Source organism: Vombatus ursinus, unplaced genomic scaffold, assembly GCF_900497805.2.
Source record: "Vombatus ursinus unplaced genomic scaffold, bare-nosed wombat genome assembly UNPS02014807.1, whole genome shotgun sequence".
Classification (NCBI taxonomy): domain Eukaryota; kingdom Metazoa; phylum Chordata; class Mammalia; order Diprotodontia; family Vombatidae; genus Vombatus; species Vombatus ursinus.
Genome location: NW_020954585.1, coordinates 43,522,350 through 43,543,764, shown reverse-complemented (window position 1 = coordinate 43,543,764; position 21,415 = coordinate 43,522,350). Strand labels below are relative to the sequence as shown.

General features: G+C 43.4%; 1 protein-coding gene across 1 annotated transcript; it reads right to left on the bottom strand.

The window, feature by feature from the left end:
• Positions 1-8,162: 8,162 nt before the first annotated feature.
• Positions 8,163-21,354, bottom strand: QPRT (quinolinate phosphoribosyltransferase). Its single transcript, XM_027874720.1, has 4 exons — positions 21,218-21,354; positions 10,034-10,569; positions 8,554-8,685; positions 8,163-8,439 (listed from the first exon to the last, which is right to left on the bottom strand). Exons 1-4 carry the CDS (start codon positions 21,228-21,230, stop codon positions 8,218-8,220), a joined length of 903 nt encoding a protein of 300 aa, XP_027730521.1. The 5' UTR covers positions 21,231-21,354; the 3' UTR covers positions 8,163-8,217.
• Positions 21,355-21,415: the final 61 nt, after the last annotated feature.

The window sequence follows — 21,415 nt, the reverse complement described above, 5'->3', positions numbered from 1 at the left end:
AAAGCAAGATTTAAACCCAGCCCTTCCTGACTCCAAGCCTGACCCTTTAGTCACTATACACCACTGCACTGCTTTTCCTTTCAAATCTCATCCTTTAAAAATGCACTAGGTAGAGCCTGGCCCATCCTGATCAGCTGGAGGATACATGATTTTAACCACTTTATGGCCCCTGAAAAGTAAAGGTGTCTGGGCCTTCAGAACTTCACTTGAATAGCATCTCCATTCACCATGGCCAAGGAGGAACCCAGGGAAGGAGTCAAGACTGAAAACAAGGATCCCATTCATCTGAAGGGGGCAGGGCAAGATAGTTCTAGATCGAAAAGCATGTGTCAATTAGTAAACTAATGAAAGCCTATTGGGAATGGCAAGCTTTGTCCATGAGGCAGATCAAATTCTACTTTGATCACTTGTCAATAAGTGAAACAAATACATCTGACAGGATGAAGGTACGGTGGTTGGTTCCAGAAGCAGACATGAAGCTCAACTTAAAAAATAATAATAAAAACAAAAACACCTGCTACATACTCCAAAAATGAGCTCCCAAAGAAAATAATACATTAAAATATATTCATAATTTTGAAAAAAAGATGATTTGGCGTATCCATTTCCTGATTGATGACCAGGGTTCATTGTTTCCATCCTTTCCATGCCCTCAAAGATCACAACCAAAGGTAACCTTTAGAATTCTTCCTCCTCACTCCAAACTCAATCACGGAATGTCAGAGCTTGAAGAGATCTTAGAATTTATTTGCTCCAACCACCTTATATTATAAATGAGGAAACTAAAGGCCAGAAAAGAAGGAACTTGGCCCTCAGGGATGGTGTTATGATCATTGGGAGGAGGTGGAGGAGTAGGAGGGCAGATCAATAGCCCTGCCTAAATGTGCTCCTGCAACTTTCCTATCTATGAGCTCCCCTTCGAAGGAACCTTAAAATCCAGAGTGTGGAGCTGGCCTGCAGGGTAAAATTTTCCTGGACTTGTAACCTGAGGTCAAGCTTGGAAGACAGAAAGTTTTCCATCTGCTTTCTTTCATTCTCACTAAATGACTAGCCCACCTCATTTTCAGTCTTACATTTCCTCAGTGATATCTTTTATATTATCCTTGGTTTAAGTTTTGCATCAAACAAAGAACAATTCTCCATCTGAGAAAAGTGTCTGCTCAATGTCACAGGATAATGCTGTACTATTAAAGAAGCATAGTTATAATTAAATTCACAAAAGAATACCCTTAGCCCAAAACACCAGGCAGACTAAACCTTCCCTTTGATATTCACGGACTTTGAAGTCAGTACAAATACCTTCTTTTAAACTTGGGCACTTCCACAGACAGATCTGTGATCTAAACCAATCTACCATTTAATAGGCATCTACTGTGTACCAGGCACTGTGCTAAGTGCTAGGGGTGGGTTGTTTTTTTTTTAATTAAGTAATCCTTGCCCTCAAGAAACTTACATTCTATCTGAGGAGACATAATATACAAGTGTAAGGGGATGTGTGATGTATTTTGTTGCCCATATAGGTTATGTATGTCAGTATAGATCTGTCTAGATGTGGCTAGAAGAGCAGCATGAATAGATCCCTAGGGTCTCCTACACCCACTTTTCTCTAACGGAGACTGATTCCTGCAGGAGAGGAGGCAAGAAGTAGAGGCCAGAGGCTGTCCAGCCTTCTCTCTTCAGAGAAAGAGTACCAGGTTAGAATTATATCTATCTATCCCCTAAATACTGATAATCCAGGGAAGATAATGTATAGGTTCAAGCTGATCTCCTGTTTGCTATATTCCACTTAACAGGGAAGGAATGTGTAGTTTGGCATATTAATTGATTCATTAACAGTTCTTGACAATTCTAAGCTGTTTTAAAACATATATTTACCAGGACCTAATTTATGCAAATATGGTGGAGATAATTTACTTTTAACTGTAATATACAGATGTTACTTATTTTTAAAATTAGTACAGCTAAAAAAATTATGAACTGTTTTAGGAGGTCATAGTAAAGTAGATATTATTTTATGTTTTGGCTATGTTCATGCCCACCTGTGGTTTCCTTTTCTCAAAGTAGGAAATTTAAATGAGATATTCAAATGGAAGTGTAAAGTGTAATTTTATGAAGCATTTTGTATATGGAATTAAATTGATACCATGAATTAAACTTTTTTAAAAAATCCTTTCAGAACTAATTAAGTTTTACTACAGACCTGCTGTGTCTTATACAATAAAATCATCTATTCCTCCCCCGCCCTCCCTGCAAAAAAAAATCCAACAGGGAAGGAATGCCCCAAGCTATGTTTCCAAGGCTTGACTCCCTTCTCACCAAATGCCAGTTCCACAATGAACACGCATAACAAATAGCAAATAAGCTTATTTGTCCAATCCAATAGCAAACAGAAATTAGAGAAGGCATACATGTGTACATACATATATGTGTGTATATCTATCTATCTATCTTTCAATCTATCTATCTATCTATCTACGTGTCTACCTCTCTACCAGACAATACACAAAATGAATGAACTCTCCCATCAGGAACAAGATATCTTAGCTCAACCAAGAAAGATAGGGAATAGGGACATGATTGATGTGCCCACTCCTCTTCATGTCAGGCTTTCTCTCCCTTCAGGGACCTGATGAGAGTATAGTTGGTATCTTCTTTCTTGGAGCTAGGAATCAGAAGACCAGGACCTTTCCTCTCTCAAGCTCTCATCAACTCTGTCCCTCAATCTCCACCAATAAGGAGAGTCCCATGAAAATGGGCTTTGAGTTCCAGGTTACCCAAGTGTATATAAAGTAAAATATAGGGTAATTTTTTGAAGGACAGGCTCTAACAGCTGGAGAATTAGGAAAAGACTCATGCAGGCAGTGGTGCTTGAGTAGAATATAACAAGAGGAGTAGGGTGGGATGGCACATAGAATTCACAACCTTTCCCAACTGCTTCCAACCAACCATATGTTCCAGCTCATTGATCAGGCACTTTGGGCATAATGAAAGCAAACCTTTTAGTGGCTCCTGAGCAGCAAGAATTAATGAGTGAATGGACCTTTGAAAAAGAAGTGAGTCTGCCACTGGCTCTCTTCTTTGGACTTGCCAGGTGGCATAACGTAATTCTGAGACTTCCTTGGGTAGGTGGGTAGGGGAGCCTAAGGCAGCTTACTCTCTTCCCCACCCTAGATACTACACAGCCATGAGTACATGACAGCTAAAACCCACATCCTGCCTAGGTCTCACAGGCCTAGCTATCTCTTCTGTTTTCTGTTTCTTTCCTGAGAATAGAAGAGTGAACATCGACCCTGAGATGACTACGCCCAGGCTTGAAGGCAACACTGGATCTGAGAGGTCTAGAGATCCTGGTTGCCTTGGCTAGAGCCGACTAGTTTCTGCTTTAGAGAAGACAGCCTCCAACCTGAGAGGAGGAGCCCTGATTCATCGTGGCCTAGATGTCCAAAAGACATGAACTTTGAGGAGATTTTGCAGAGCTGAGGTGAAATGAAACTGCCTATTCAGTAGTCCCTCAAAATGCTTTATGTTCTGATAAGATTTAAGCCTCACCACCTGGGAGAATACAACAGTATTAAGTTACAGACTCCTTTTTTAAATCTTACTGTGAATTCATGCTTGTGAGCGCTTTGTGTTTAGCATTTCTTTTGTGTGTTATCCATATAAGTACCTGTCCCATGTCTGATTTGTATTTTACATTGAGAATCTTCTTCCCACATTGGAGAGACATTAGACATGACCCAAAACTCAATCCTTAATCAATTTTCCCAGGGTAGTAGGTTAAGGGTTTAATGAGCTGAACAGGATGGGGGGAGGGGTTGGAAAGGAGCCTGATCCATTTAGGTATTGAGGCTCCCTGCAGTACCACGCCCAGTTGCTATGCATGCCTGGGTCCACAGATATGAGTCTCCCCTGCTAATGGAGGAGAGGATGTAGCACCCCAGCCCTTTGTACGTAGCAGCAGTTACTGGTTATTTGAACAATTACTATTTAAAGGAAGAAGTAGAGTTAGGAAATGGAGTGGCATGTGTGAAAACAACAAGAAAGCCAGTTTGACTGAGCTATGTATAGTGCATAAAGGGCAAAAGTATACAATAAGGGGGCAGCTAGGTGGCACAGTGGTTAGAGCACTGGTCCTGAAGTCAGGAGGACATGAGTTCAAATCAGGCCTCAGACCAAACACTTGACACTTACTAGCTATGTGACTCTGGGCAAGTCACTTAACCCCAGTTGCCTTAAAAAAAAAAAGTATACAATAAGTCTGGGAAGGTAGGTTGGAAGCAGGTTTTAAATGCCACAGAGGACTCTTTCTATTTGATTCCAGAGGCACTAAGGTTTGTCGAGCACAAGAAAGATAGATAGGATTGATGAGGTCTAGAGGTTTAGGGGTGCTAGGACCCCAAGATCACAACATGTGGATCCTGCCCAAAAGAATTTGACCCAAGTCTTCTTTCAGCCAAAGACAAGGTTTATTAAAGATCTGCCATATTAGCCAGACTCTTAAGGAATCTGAGCATCTATGACCTATTGGTTAGATTGTAAAAATCTGAGGACCTTGTGGGAGACAAGATGGATCTTATACACGGAAACACTATGGGAGGGATCTAAGAGTGGCCAAGTAGTCTTTGAGGTATTAGAATTCCAAGGGCCATAGGGAGGTGAGACAATGGAGGGCTAGGCTAGGTCAAGGGTAACAGAATTGGGAGATTGTGTGTAGCCACAGTGAAAGGCCAATTGATAGAATTATAGACTCAGAGGAAGGCCAGAGACCTCCTTGATCAAGAGGGAGAATTCAAGGATAGTCCAAGGGTTTTCTAGGGCCCATAGACAAATGGAACCCAAATTGGGACAAAGGTGCCCCATCAGGGTCAGATCTATTTTTTAGGAATATCACTTTGGCAGCTATAGGGAGCAGAGCTGAGGCCAGGAGGCCATTTGGAAGGCTGATGCAAGATGCCATGCAAGAAGACAAGGGGACAGGTTGATGATACTAACATAACTGTTCCTGTAACAGTATAGACTGCGACCCTTCTTATACCATGCAACTCTTGTCCACATTCTCCCATCAGTCCTCTGTGGGGCTTCTACACAAAATGCTAGGGACCCTTTCATTAGATCCCTTGGCATTGGGTGGATACAAATGGAGCACACAGGTTACCGACTGGTTATCCCTTTCTTTCACTCACTGGATGACTGGTTCACTCTGATGGGGTTGGGATCTGGGCCCCAGAAAGGAAAAGCCCTGGACTTTCCCACATGGTCAAGTCTCTGGTGTTCTCTTGAGGCTATAATCCCAACAACTAGCCTTACATTGTGGCTATACCCAACCTCCCCTCCATTGTCTTACCTACCTATGGCCCCTGGCCATTTCCCCTCCCATCCAGATCTCCTTAGGCCCCTCCTCCCGTCACCCCAAACTACTTGGCCACTCCTAGATCCCTCCCACAGGCTTTCTGTATATAAGGTCCATTTTGTCTCCATTAAGATGCTTAGATTCTTATAATCTAGCCACGTCTCAAATTTTCACAATCTAGCCAATAGCCCATAGATGCTCAGATTCCTTAAGAGTCTAGCTAATATGGCAAATTTTCAATAAATCTTGTTTTTGGCTGAAAGAAGGCTTGGGTCGAATTCTTTCCGGTAGGATCTGCGTGTTGTGATTTTGGGGTCCCAGCACCCCTGAACCCCTAAACTGCATCAACTCCCTTTTCCAATAACATATCTTCCAAATAACATTTTTATACTACCTCTCCTGTGTGACTTTTCATTTCCTAACATGGTGTAGTCTGCTCATCACCCACCATGTGCCTCTCCATTGTCCTCTGAATGACCTTCAACTTCAGTTCTTGGGGGTTTATGATATTTTATGATTACTAAGCAACATAGATAATACTACATTTAAAACCAAGTTAATAAACAGTCTATGGGGCTCCTGATGTATGGTTTAGTGGCCCTTGTTCCTATCTGAATTTGATACCACTACTCTGTACTATTTCTCTCTTTCTTTTTTTTTTTTGTGAGGCAATTGGGGTTAAGTGACTTGCCCAGGGTCACACAGCTAGTAAGTGTTATGTGTCTGAGGCCGGATTTGAATTCAGGTCCTCCTGACTTCAGGGTCGGTGTTCTATCCACTGCGCCACCTACCTGCCCCCTTCTGTACTATTTCTCAAGTAATCTTAATGCACAGCTCTGATCTCATTTTTCCATTGTGAAAAAAATCTTCATTGGGTCGACATTGACAACTAAGTAAAGTATAAACTGCTTCTGACATTTCAGACCCTTCACAATCTAGTTCTAACTTACGTTTTTGGCCTTATTTCTTGCCTTGTACTCTACATTTTTGTCTCCATTCTCACCCTTGCCCTCTTAACCTGCCTTTACCAAAAACAGGAATCCCCAGGTCAGAAATCTGTATAATCCTCCCAAAGACTGCCCTCCCTCTCCCATCCCCCACCAGCCCCATGCAACAGAACAAACTCTACTCTTGTGGCTAGTTTTTGTAATGACCTGCCCAGGAAAGGAAGAGGCTATTACTACTATGTACTAAACACCAAGGAAATGAAAAGCAAAGATCAAACAGTTCTTATCCTCACAGAGCTTACATTTATGTGGGGGAAACAAGAAGTGTGTATATGTATGTGTATATATGTCTGTGTATTTGTGTGTATGTGTGTAATGAATATTGGCACATGAACAGAACACTTAAGGTATCATCTCCATCAGGAAGTAAGGGAGCATAATTCCAAGGAAGTAGTTATTAGGGTAACAGATAGATCTTGGAGCATTTATAGACAGGTAGTCCTGGCATCCCAGTGACCCCACAGTATTTTGTCCAGTTCCATGCTGACTTATAGGATACAAGCATTCATCCCATATTGATGCTGCATAAGAACATGAATTTGATGGAACTAATGTTATGGTGCTGAGAATGACCCCACTCTCCCCAGGATGTGAGATGGGTGGAGTGCTCTTTGTTGTTCTATATTCAAAGTACAGTATTCCTTTTGTCAAAACTAATTAATGTTAAGTGGTTAAATCAAACTAGGGTATTAGTTACTGACACAATAGAGAGGATACAACCAGTGGGGCCTCAAACCTATAGTACTGGAAAAGACAGCCCACACCCTCAGGATATCCCTAAAATCTTGAAGGGCAGATATAGCTGGCCTGGTTCTGGGAGAATGAGCCAGAAAGTGAATTGCTACCCTAAGCAACAAAGTATAAAATTACGTGGTACAGCGGATAGAGTGCTGGCCTGGAGTCGGAAAGATGAGTTCAAATCCAGCCGCAGACACTGACTAGGTGTGTGATCCTGGGCAAGTCACTTAACCCTGTTTGCCTCAGTTTCCTCATCTGTAAAATGAGTTGGAGAAGGAAGTGGCAAACCACTCCAGTATCTTCCCCAAGAAAAGCCTAAATGGGGTTATAAAGAATCAAATATGACTGAAAAACAACTGAACAACAACATTGTTCTAAATTAATATGCTGCCCACAGAGATCCTTATACGTGGTTTCATAACCCTCTTTTCTACTTGAGTTTGACACCACCAATTTAGACCAATCCACTCAATTTTGTTGTAGTTATTCAGTCACGTCTCACTCCTTGTGGACCATACTGTCCGTAAAGTTTTCTTAGCAAAGGTATTGGAGTGGTTTGCCATTTCCCTCTCCAGTGGATTAAGGCAAATAGAGGTTAAGTGACTTGCCCAAGGTCACACAACTAGTAAGTGTCTGAGGCTGAATTTGAACTGAGGTCTTCCTGACTCCAGGCCCAGTGCTCTATCTGCTGAGTTACCTGGCTATCCCTCATTTTACCCATAAGGAAACTGAGGTTCAAAGAAGGAAACGACTTTCCTCAGGTCCCACAAATAGTTAGTAGTGAAGCTGGGATTCCAACTGAGGTCCTCTGACTTCAAATCCAATATTCTTTCTGTTGTACTATGCTATATTTGCACTTGGGAAACTACAGATATCATGAGGCATGTTTCCTTGAAGAAAGGGGAGCACGTGAATCCTCCTTCCCCACCTCGGCTTGATCCGTGCATATGAGCCCCCATCGAGGGTACCCTCTTTCCTTTGACTGCCAGGGACAGTAAAAGAAACTACTCTTGAAACCCAAGGTGCCCTCGGCCTCCGTCCCGTCCCTCCCAAAAAAGGAGCCGAAATTGAGCAACAGAGTTAAGCCAGTTTATTATCCTCTCTCCTTATTCCTTTGCGGGCTCATTGAGATCCCAGCTCAGAGGACTTCAGGCTCTCACTTTCTGCAAACAGCTTGAGAGAAAAGTCGACCACAGAAACTGCCTGGGTCAAGGCCCCCACAGAGATGACGTCAATATGAGGCCCACAGAACTGGGGAAGGTTATTCAAGGTGATGCCCCCACTTGCCTCTACCCCAACCCTTGGGAACTTAGCCTTCACCGCTGCTGCCGTGGGGTGCAGAGTCTGTTGGAGAGAAGAAGAAGGGGAGGTTGGCTCTAGACCTGCTACCAGCAATCCCAACACCCTAACCTATGACCCCCCTCCCAGCAGACAACCCCCTGCTGAGTCCAGCCTCACCTCAGGGGAGAGGTTGTCCAGAAGGACCAGGTCAGCACCTGCCTGGGCAGCCTTCAGGGCCTCTTGTAGGCTACTACACTCCACTTCCAGCTTCAGGGCAAAGTCTCCAGCCCTCCGAGCCCTTTGAACAGCCTATGGCAGAAGATGGGGCTTGCTTAGGGAGAAGGGCCTGAAGAAGAGGGTGTAGTTGGGGTTTGGCTGCCATGACTTGGGACAGGAGGGACCAGGAAAATCATGATAATTATTATAATAACAACTTACAACTCTGTAGCACTTTAAAGTTCATGAAGTACCCAAAACTTTGTCCTAAGCCTGCTTCTCTTTTCTATATAATTATATTGTTCTATATAACTATATAGTTTCTATATAACCAGCTATGTAACTAGTCTCCCTGCCTGATCTTCCCCTACTTTAATTGGTCTTTCACTCACCTGCCAAGGTGATTTTTCTCAAGCATAGATATGACCATAACAGTGAGTTTCAGGGATACCTCCAGGATCAAATTTAAATTCCTCTATTTGGCACAGAAAGCTTGTCATAACCTGGCCCCTTCCTACTCCTTCAGTCTTCTTATACCTTACTATCCTCCATGTCCTACTTGTAGGTACTCCATCTCGTTTATGCTGGAGGTCTCCCATACCTGGAACACTCTCTCCCCTCACTGTCACCTCTGGTTGGCTTCCTTCATGACTCAGCTCACCTGAAGCTATTTTCTTTCATTTATTCTGCATATATACCCAGTTATTTACATGCTGTCCATCTCCCCCTCCCCCATTAGAATGTATGCTCCTCTAGGGAAAAGGCTGTTTTTGCCTATCTTTGTGTGGATTGAGCTTAGCATTTTGTCTAGTCATGTCCAATTCTTCCATGAACCCGTGGATCATTCTATCCATGGGTTTTCTTGGCAAAGATACTGGCATGGTTTGCCATTTCCTTCCCCAGTGGATTAAGGCAAAGAGAGGTTGAGTAACTTGCCCAGGGTCACTCAGCTAGGAAGTATTTGAGACCAGATTTGAACCTAGGTCTTCCTGACTCCAGGTCCAGTACTCTTATCCACTGAGCTACCAGCTGCTTCTAATGTAAATATTATTACTCCCCCCACACACCCCATTTTACAAATTCAATTAAATTTAATAAATATATTTATTAAGTGACTAATATATGCCAGATATTGTGCTAAATGCTGCAGATACAAAAAGAAGCAAAAGACAGTCTCCGACCTCAAGAAGCTTACACATGAAGAAGCTGAGTTTCATAGAAGTAAAATAACTTCCCTAGTGTCATATAGTTTATAAAAGTCAGAGCCTAGATGTGAAACCATTTGGGATGTGATTATAGTTGTCATTGGGTTTCAGGCTGAAATTAGTTAGTCTGGGATTTCATCTGAGTTAATAGTTAGGGTTGGCGTTTGGATGGAATTAGGGATAGAGGGAGGATTGGCACAGTTAGAGATGGATTAGGATAAAGTCTTGGATTATACCTCTTCCACACCACCAGCTGCCATGACATGGTTGTCCTTCACCATCACGAGGCCCCCCAGGTCATAGCGGTGTGCCGCGGCACCCCCCACCAGCAGCCCATACTTCTCTGCCAGTCGGAAGCCAGGGGTAGTCTTTCTGGTCCCTGCCACATGCCCGGCCCAGCCTGTGGCCCGGGCCATTTCCACAGCAGCCGCAGCAGCACTGGCCACCCCACTACATCGGGCCAGAGCATTGAGTGCCACCCGCTCTCCCAGGAGCAGGTGGTGAGCGGGACCCCGGACTTCAGCCACTCGGGCCACTGGCACCAGGCGGGAGCCTTCGGGAAAGAACCAGGTCACCTGGCAGTCCAGCCGGGAGAAGACAGCGTCAAAGAATGGCCTCCCTGCCAGGACCCCAGGGGACTTAGCCCACAGGACAGCTTGGGAAGGGGCTGCTTTGGCCACCAGGGCTGCATAGTCAAAGCCAGGGCAGTCCTCCCGTAACCAGGAATCTGCCAGGGCCTCCAGGGTCCTGGGGGGCAGAAGCAGGGCAAGATCTAGGAGAGAGGAAGAGAAAGGAGATAAAAGGTCACCATACTGACCAGAGGGACCAAGTGTGGAGTTGATACAATATTGCCATCTGGTGGACAGAGAAAGGAATTAGAACGCCCCTGAGTGCCCATTCTCAGGCCTAGTTCAGCATTGGAGGAGTCTTTCTGGGGTGGATCAGTGGCTCTCAAACTTTGGTCTCGGGAGCCCATTTATACTCTTAAAAATTATTGAGGACCTTCCTCCAAGGAGTTTTTGTTTATGTGGGTCATGCCTATCTTATTAGAAAATAAAAATGGGAAAAAATTTAAATATTTTTCATTTATTTAAAAATAATAATAAATGCATTGCATGTTAACATAACATATATTTATAAAACAAAAAATTTCATGAGAAAATGTCATTGTTTTGCATGTTTTTGGAAATCTCTAAAGTCTGACTTAGTAAAAGACAGCTGGATTCTCTTGCATGCTTCTGCATTCAATCTGTTGTGATATGTTGTTCTGGCTGAAGTACATGAAGAAAATCTGGCCTCACACAGATGTGTAGTTGGAAAGGGGAAGAGCATCTTAATGGGCAAAAAAAAATCTTAGTGTTATTATGAAAATAGTTTTAACTCAAGGACGCCCTGGAAGAGTCTCAAAGACCTTTCAGAGTCTGAGGACCAGACTTTGAGAACTCTGCTATAGAGCTATCCTGAGGCCTAGCTGGAAATTTTGAACTTTTTGTATTTCCCTCCTGGAGAAAGATAGTGGCCTGAGCTGGGGCCCATGGACGCTGCCCCATGACCTAACTATTCCTAGTAGCTTCTTACCTTGATCAAATCCCAGAATCTCCTCCTACCTTCCACCCCAACTACCACCAACAAAACCCAGGCCTCTTTCCAAGGAACCAAATATCTTTTCAGAACTGATAGGGCCCTATGGAAATTATCTCCAGGGGTGAGGAACCTGCAGCCTCGAGGCCACATGTGTCCTTCTAGGTCCTCAAGTGCGGCCCTTTCTCTGAAGTTCCATGAAGTTTGGATTCTGTCAAAGGGCCGCACTTGAGGACCTAGAGGGCCACATGTGGCCTCCAGCCTGCAGGTTCCCCACCCCTGATCTAGTCCAACCGCCTCATTTCATATATGGTACCAAAAGGGCAAGTGTCAGAGCCCAAATTTGAACCCAGTTATTCTAATTTACTATCCAGTCCTCTGGACTTCTACCTTCAAACTCCTGGCATTCAATTCAACTAATCAATCACCAATAAGCACCCACTATTTGCCAGGTACTGTGCTGGATGCTAGGAATACAAAGACAAAAAAAGAAATCCCTGCCCTCAAGGAGGATATATTCTCTACAGGAAGACAATATATGCATATATAAATAAATACAAAATATATAGGAGGGGGGCCAGAATTTGGTGGCTAGTGGAAGTAACAAGGTATTAACATAGTAATAAAATACAAAGACCTTTCACCCCAAGCCTTGTCAATCCTTTGCAAGGTATAAAGAGATGCTAGAAGGGCAGTAAGGGGCAGTTTGGTGGGAGGTGACCCCTGCATTTATACAAGATGGCAGTAGGGGGAGGAAAAGGGATTTTCTCTCCTCCTTTGAGATGGATGGTCCATCTCAAAGTACAGATACTTGCCAAGCAGGAGGATGGAAGAGTTTGGAATGTCAAGCAGTTTGTGGCAGAGAACAGAGACACTCTCCAGAAAGACATGGAGAGAGAAAGCTAGCATCCCCAAAGGAGCAAGACCACTGGAAGCATAGAAGAGAGCTGGGTATGGATTCAGGTGATAACTAACCCTGGCAGCTGAGACTCAAGCTAAGGAGAGGAGTGGACCCAGGGAGCTCACCTGAGTGAACACCTCAGAAAAGATGCCATAAGGACTGAATAGGAAAGCACACTGGGACCCTACAGTACCAGAAATGTGAGTTGCCTTGGACATATATTTGCTAGATGAGTGCCTTGCTCTCATTAAATTCTCAGAGCCCACTCTTCCTACCTATCCTATGTGTATTTGTGGGAGAGTGCATCTCAGGTTACTGGAGGAATATTTTATAGGTACTGTTCACTCTAAGCCATCTTAGCCTTTGTTTTGAGCTAATTGTGTCTACCAGCTGATAACTAAAGGTAATCTCACAGGGGAAAGGTTCATGAGTTATAATTTTAGGAGTGGGTGCCCACAAGATACCTTGGAACCCAAGGTAGTAGTCACCTCCCTGGGGACACAACCTGCAACCTTGTGAGCACCAGGTTGAAGAATTAGGTGCTACATTCAAAATAAATATCAGGTAATTTGTCAAGGGGTAGGGAACCACTTGCTGCTGGGGAAATTAGGACAGCATCTTGGTAGGAAGTGGTGCTTAAGTGAAGGCAGTCAGGGTCACTAAGATGAAGAGGGAGTAAACACCCTTAGGAAGGCCACCCTCCAGTCTCTGCTCCTTCCCCTACACATGCACATATTTCCCACGCATGAGAGGCAACTTGTACAAAAGTGCATAGATGGGATGTCAAGTGTGAGGAGCAGTGGGAAGGCCAGTATACACCATCAAGTAAAAAGGGGAGTGATGTATAATAAGCCTGGAAAGGAAGACCGAAACCAGATTGTGAAAATCTTTAAATGCCAAACAGAAGCGTCTGTATTTGAGCCTGTATTTGTACCATACACTGAGGTCCTTTCTCAAGCTGAGCTGCCAAGCATTCAAACTCTACTGCAGAGAGCACAACTCCAACAGGCTGGCCACGTTATCTGAATACCAAATGAATGCTTGCCTAAGAGGCTATTTTACAGAGAACTCACACAAGGCAAGCTCCTTACATGGAGGTCAGAAGCAATATAAAGACACTCTCAAGGTCTCTCTGAAGAACTTTGGAGTCAATTGTGAGACATGGGAGACATTGACACAGGACCACCCAGCACAACATGCCCCTATCAAAGATGGCACCATGCTCTATGAGCAAAGCAGAAATACGGTAGCTCAAATAAAATGTGAGCTGAGCAAATTTAAAGACATCTTCACTCCAAATGTTCACATGGACTATTTGTGCCCAACCTGTGGAAGAGCCTTCTGAGCTCATATTGGTCTAATCAGCCACAGTAGGACACACTGTCCCTTGACCCCAACACAGTGATGTCATTTGGGTCCTCTTGAAGAGCAAAGGACAACAACCAACCAACCATTTGAGCCTAGAGGTAAGAGAGAGCCACTGGAGTTTATTGAGCAGGGAAGAGATGTTCAGACTTGTGCTTGTATGGAGGATGCAGAGGAGAGGAAAGAGGCTAGAGGCAGGGAGGCCAATTAGGAAGATATTGCATTAGTCCAAGAGCAGGGCAGGGAACCTGCAGGCTTCAGGCCACATGTGGCCTTCTAAGTTCTCAGGTGGGGCCTTTTGACTGAGTTCAAGTTCTACAGAACAAATCCTTTTAGTAAGGGGATTTGTCCTGTGAAATTTGGATCCAGTCAAAGGGCCGCACTTGAGGACCTAGAGGGCCACATGTAGCCTCAAGGCTGCAGGTTCCCCACCCCTGGTCCAGGAGAAAGGTGATGCAAGTCTGACCTAATGTGATGGCCAAATAAGTGGAGAAGAGAGGATGGAACCTTAAAATTCAAATCTCTCAATTTACACACGACCTCCCCAAGGTCACACAGGTAGCAATAGCAGAGCTAGGTTTCAAAGTCAGGCACTTTGGCTCTAGATCCAGCTCTCTTTCCATAGTGCCAGGGAATGGACCCAAGAGATGCTGTAGGGGCAGAATCATCAAAACTTGACAGGTGATTGACTATTCAAAACCATACTTCTTGTCTAACTTCTCCCCAAAGTCCCCAGTGCAAACCTATCCATGCTCTAGCCAGGCTGTCATCCTCACTCTCTCTCTGCCAATAAATAATAAAAAGAAATAGAGGTGGGGGTGGAATACCACTGTATACTATTGTATGTGATATTATTGTGTACTATTGTATGTAAGAAATGATGAGGGGGATGGTTTTAGAAAAGCCTGGGAAGGCTTATATGAACTCATGCAAAGTGAAGTGAGCAGAACCAGGAAAACATTGTACCTAGTAATAGCAATATTGTAACAACGATCAACTATGAAAGACTTAGCTACTCTAATCAATACAATGATCCAAAACAATTCCAAAGAACTAACAAAGAAAAATGCTGTCTCTATCCAGAGACAGAATTTGTGATTAACTCTGAGTGCAAATTGAAACATTTTTTCACTTACTTTATTTTTCTTCTTTTTTTTCCTCCCTGAAACATGGCTAATAAAAAATTGTATTTTGCATGACTGCACATGAATAATTGATATCATGTTGTTTACCTTCTCGATGGGTTTGGGAGAGACTGGAGGGAGAGAATTGGAAACTCAAAAAATGTTTAAATGAATGTTAAAATAAATAATAATTTTTTAAAAATAGAGAGTAAAGCAGCTCAGTAAAACTAATAAACATATCAACTGAGTCAGACCCAATGTTCTACACCCACAGCTTCTCCTTTCTGCAACATCTCCTTTTTCAAAATCTTCAAATTCTCCTCCATTTAAATTCAATTCAGCAAACCCTTATTGTGCACCTGCTACATACAAGGCATTATGCTAGGCACTGGGGATGCAAATACAAAAAATATAAAACACTCCTTTACCCTCAAAGAGTTTACATTCTACTGAAGGATATAACATAGACAATAAAGCTAATACAGAGAAATACATCTATCCCTTCCCAGCTGCCTGTAAACATGCTCAGGCTTCCCCAGTCCTTTAAAAAAAAAAAAAAAAAAAAGTCATCCTTTGACCCTTCTGTCTAATCCTGCCAGTGCCCCAAATCCTCATTGTCAAAATTGTAAATTATCTATTCTCTCTGACTCAAATTCCTCACCTCCCCTTGTCCTTAACATCTAGCCGTCTGACTTCTGCCCAACCACCCTACCAAAGTTACTTCCTCTGAGGTCATCAATGACCCCCGCCTCCCATCACCAAATCCAATTGCCTTTTTTCAACCTTCATGCTCCTTGACCTCCTGGCAGGGTCACCTGATTGTGACACTGTTAACCACACCCTTCTCAACTTGGGTCCTCTCTTTTCCCTTGGCTGCAGAGACATAACTCTTCTAGTTTTCTTTACACCCCTGACCATTTCTTCTTTGCTTCCTTCCCTGACTTGGCACCCTCTTTCCGAGTCCTTAGGGTAACTGTTCTTTAAGGTTCTAGCCTCAGTGCTCTTCTCTCAATACATTCCTTTATTTGACAATTTCATTTTATCCTCAACTTTAACTATGCAAATGACTCAAATCTGACCTTTTTTTCTGAGATCTTGACCCATATCTAGAGAGAAACCAGATAGTAAATGGTAAGTATTTATTAAGCACCTATGTGTTAGTTAGAGGGAATGCAAAGACAAAAATGCCTTCAAGGTGCTTACAGTCTATTTGGGAGACAACAGGTACCGAGATAAGTATATGCAACTCAGATTTCCAGATAAATCTAGAGCATTATGCTTAATTAAGACTCTCCTAATCGAAGAGGATGGTGTCTGAGTAAGCACTGAGGTGATGTGATAGTTTAAAGAGAAAAAAATTCTTTATTCCTGCTTCAAGAAAAAAAGGCAAACTAAGGTCCATACTGTCTTGGGGATCAACTCCAAATATGTAAAGAGATACACACACAGTCAGAGAAAGACAGAAAGAGAGAGACAGAGAGAGAGAGATAGAGAGACAGAGAGACAGAGACAGAGAGAGACTTTAGAAAGCAAATATGTTGCAGAAAGATGCTCAATGTTATCGATTATTTCCAGCTTGCTTCTCTAGTCACTAGGGAATTTCCCTTTGGGTGAGATCAGGACTTCTTTCAGTTGAACAGAAACATTTTGCTCAGAAAAGAGGAAGGGAGAAAGAAGAGCTCTAGATTTGAATTTGAAATTGAAATTAGAGCTCCATTTTATCTGGAGCATAAAATACATAATAGATATGTTGGGAGTAACATGAAATAAGGTTAGAAATGTTATGGTAAATTGGGCAGAGACTGGAAACTCATAACAAGCTTACAGTCCACTAAAACCCCACCCTGCCCCCAGTTTTTCCATATAAGCTTATATCTAGCCACCCACACTTCCTCCAGCTAGTATTTGTGATTCTGGTGTTTTAATCCCATACAACTTAAAATGCTATAATCAACCCTTCTAAATTCTGGCAATTCTGATTGCCCAAGCTTAGGAATAGCTCTGCAGAGAAGTCAGGACAAGGTTTTCTGTTTGTTTGTTTGTTTGTTTGTTTAGGTAGATGTCAAGGGTAGGAAGAAGGAGATGATGAGTTCAGTTTTGAACATGTTGAATTCACTCAACAAACGTTTGAGACCCCAGGACTTGGTGCAGAGCCTTGCACATAGCAGACAAAGAAGGTATAAGACACTCTTCTAGGTGTCTGGAATCCAAAGACAAAAAATAAATAGAACTTAAACTTTGTTTAATTTAATTTAATTTACACTTTATTGAGTTTAAAGTGCTTATAGGACAACTAGGGGATGAAAATGGGGCCCTGGAGCTTGAGAGAGAAGTTGGGCTGTAGATAGATTTGGGAGCATGGAGAAATGTGTTTTCTTTGGTAAACATTAGTATGGATTCACAAGACATGGTCTGTAATAACCAACATGTCATACATACACATGGTTCTGGGATACCTGATAGGGAAGGGAGGAATGCAATGGTAATGTTCCATTATTATCATTGTGTTCATATGATGGGGGAGGAGTACACAGCCAGTTAATAGGCTTCCCCTATTAACTGAGAAGAAGTGTGCCATAGAGTCCAACTCTACCAGCACTTAGTCAAACAAATCAGAAAATGAGCAAAGCCAGGACCTCTATCAAGCATCCCAGATGGAAAAAGCAGTGTGTGGCCAGGGCTTGGGAAGAAACACATTTGTCCCATCCAAAAATGGTGGCCTCACCTTAGGAGACTGGGTCTTTCCTGGATGTTACTCAGGAGATTTACTTTAAATAAGAGAGATTAGTATTACTGATTTCTTACCTGTTGTGGAGAATGATGAAAAGAAGTATAAACAGGGGCAAGTAGGTAACACAGTAGATAGAGCACTGGCCCTGGAGGCAGGAACACGAGTTCAAATCCAGCCTCAGACACTTACTATCTGTGTGACCTTGAGCAAGTCACTTCACCTCTGTCTGCCTCAGTTTCCTCAACTATAAAATGGGAATAATAATAGCACCTACCTCCCAGGGTTGATTGCCTTCAAAAAAGATATATAAATAAAGAGTTCTGCCCACAGTAGTGCTTACAAAAACTAAGTTAGTGAACATGAAACATCACCCTATTAATCTTTAAATTATTCTAAGAAAATACTAGAGGCAGTAACAGTATAATGGCAAGAGGAGATAAAAGCTCTGTTCCAACTATGCTGCTAATTCTCTTTGTCACCTTAGACAATTCACAGCCCTTCTCTGGGCCTCAATTTCCTCCTCTGTAATATGAGGGGGTAATATGTAATATGAAGGCTACTGCTTTTACCTTTTAAAAAAATATATATCCCTCAATGCTGTTAAACTGGCCTCCTCATTGCCATCTCTTAGAATCCCCAGTTTCCTTCTAGATTTAGCTAAAATGCCCCCTTCTACATGCATCCTTTCCTGATTCCCCCAACTACTAGGCTAGTACCCTCCTTGCCAAATAAAATAAATCTAGTTTCTATTTTTCGGTGTAGTGAGGACTGGTCAATAAGACCAGTACTTACGAACCTCTGCAGAGTGCATCAGCCTACTCAAATGCTGAAAAGAGCATATGAAAGAGGGTGGGGGAGGCGGGGACCTGCCTTGAGTAGAGTTGTGGTGACAAGACTTTGGAGTGTTTGTAGACATTCTGTAACTGGTTTTAGTCTGTTAAGCACATGTTTGACAGCAGCCTCTTTGATTCAGTGCCTTCAAAATCTCTCTCTCTCTCTCTCTCTCTCTCTAACCAACATGTGGCCCCATGAAAACAGGCTTCTGTCTTTCACCTCATCATTTGTTTTTTCCTTTAGGGTGGAGGCATTAGAGACTCTAATTCTGTGAATTTCAGAAGGTCAGCAGACTGAGCCTTCTGCACACCCAGGAGTTTGGACAGCCTCAGGAGTCTGGAAGTCAAGTCCATTCTGGGCTTTGCAACCAGCCCAGTATAGGTGCCCTAAGAAGTAACTTTTAGGTCCCAGCCCAGCAGTAGCCTAAATGAAGGATCATCCCAGCATTGGTATTGCACTTGAACTTGGTGGAACTGCAGCAGTTTGGGGTGCTGGGAACCCTGAAATGCAAGGGTGCGTGGAGGTCTGCTTCAGAAGAATTCAACCCCTCAAGCCTTCTTTCAGTCAAGGTGGTGACGTTTATTTGTGACACCAATAGAAGTGGGCTAGATTCTAAGTGAATCTGCACAATTTAATGGGAGTAGGATTGGTACTTATACATAAGAAAGGACAATGAGAGGATCTGGATGGAATTAAAGTGTAGTAAATGTCCTGGAGTGGACCAGATGCAGACAAAGTAGTGGAGTGGTCTGGGCTGGGTCAGAGAGCCACAGTGAGAGGACAATCAAAAGGATTATTGAGTGTCTAGGTAGGTTGGAAAGGGTCAGATGCCTCAGGCAAAACACCAGTGTGGGAAAGTTCAGGGGCTGGGTTGCCTTCAGAGACATGGTCTTTTCTTTTTAGAGGTCCAGGTTCCATCACCCTATCAGGACCAACGCTATAGAGAAATTGTGCTAAGTCTGAGACCATTGTATCCAGAGACTGAGGTGGTATAGGAGAAAGTGTGGTTATTGCTACATCTTTAAAATAAATATCCCTTTGTTTTTGTGTTTCTTTTTTCTATATTCTAACCCCTTTATTTTCCAGGAAAGGTAACTGAAACATAGAGTGGTTAAGTAATTTACTCAAGTTATATATGGCAGAGCCAGGATTCTAACACAGATCCCTTGGATCCAAATCTAGCATTGTCTCCTTCATGCTAAGATGCACCTTGATTTAGTGCTTCCTTCCTAGGCTGTGTAAGCTTGGGGAGAAGCCGTCAGATACAGGATTTGGGCTCCTCAGGCTGGTGAGCACAAGCCCCATCATTCCACCGGTTTGTTACGACTCAGTGTTTATTTAGTGCTAGCTTACGTCCTGAAAAATAAGTTGTGTAGTTTTGATTCATCAGCCCCTGAGAAAAGGAGAATTTGGAAGAAAAAGGTGTCCCTTTTTGACCACAGAGGTAACAAGTTAATCAGTAGAGGAGCTGAGAATGATTTGAGAAGGGAAATGGGAGTTTCTGTTTCGATTCTCCATATGGCACCCATCAGGGTAGATAACATAAAGAGCAAATCCTCCAAGGAGTGGGGCTTGTAGGAGCCACGGATCACAAGCTGATGGAGGGGAGGGTACATAAATATCCCTTTGTAAAAGTTAATTGATGTTAATTGGTTAAATAGAACTGGGGGCCTAGTCACTGGCACCAATCAGTGGGTGGAACACGGCTAATAGCGGATGTTTAGAGAAGAGATACCCCAGTCCCTCAGTGGTACCCCTAGATGCCTGAGGGGAAGATGTAGCCAGACTGGCTCTGAGATAGTCAAGAGATATGCTCGCTGGACTTTATGTCCATGTTGTCTCCCCACTAGAGAATATAGGTTCCTTGAGAGCAGGGATGGTCACTTTTGTCTGTGTATCCAACATGGCACAGTGGAGAGAGTTGGCCTTGAAACCAAGAATACCTGAATCCAACTCAACACATTCTAGTTGTATGACCCTGGACAAGTCACTTAACTTCCCAGTGCTCTAGGTAAGTCTCTAAGACTAAGTTGCAGAGAGCAACATTGACCTATAGTGCTTCCTTATCTGGGAGTTTCCTATCTCAGTGGATCGAAAATTCAGTCTCTATCCCCAGTGCCTAGCACAATGCCTGGCACATAGATGGCCTTTAATAAATGCTTGTTGATCAACTGAGATCTGATCTTTCACCATCCTTTGTAATAACAATATAATATGTTCCTATCAAACAGTCAGAATGGCCAACCAATTCGTAGAAATTAAAACTGGCCTTAGAAATTGCCTGACCTAATCTCTTCATTTGACATAAGGAGAAACTGAGGCCTAGAGAGGGCACACGTGCAGAATGGCAGAGCCAGGAATAAGTTCTGGGCCTCCCCACTCCTACCTTAGTGCTCCTTCCATTTGTTGAAATGAAATGAGTTGTCACACTCCTGCGGTGTCATGTCTGCGCAGATGTTGTGCCCAACCATGTTGGCTTCCCACCCCAGGGGAGGACAGCAGTACCCAGCAGACGGGGTCCCTTCCCCCACTCCTATGCCGCTTCACCAGAACTTTGCCCCCTCCCCTTTCAGGTTGGTAGTTGGAAGGCAAAGTTCAGAGGCAGTTCTGCAAATATCAGCTCTGTCCTCTTCCCTCACTCCCTTCCCAGGAGACAAAATCCTTCTCTATTGCTCCCTCCTCCATTACCTGAGATCCCTGAGACTTCCTTCTCCTCTATACCTCCTTTTGGGAAATAACAAGAAGAAAAAAGAGGAGGCTGGAGATCTTTCGGGGAGTTTTCCAGAGGGGAAGAAATACAGGCATTTAGGAGGGAAAGATGAAAGGTGATAAGAGGTGAGATATTGGGAGGTAGGAGTGAGAGGAGGAAAAGGCCATTCTTTACCTTCCTTGTCCATGGGGGTGGACTGGGCTTCGTGCTACTCAGTTCAGATCACAAAAACCAGGTGAAGATAAAAGAAAGGGGGTGGTGAGTGGGGTGGAGGAACCGGTTAAGCACAGCCCCTGTCTTCCCGTTCCCAGAACTCCAGAGCCTGTTGGTTGCCTGGTCTCTCCCCCTTCCCTCCTCCCACTAATCCCCAAA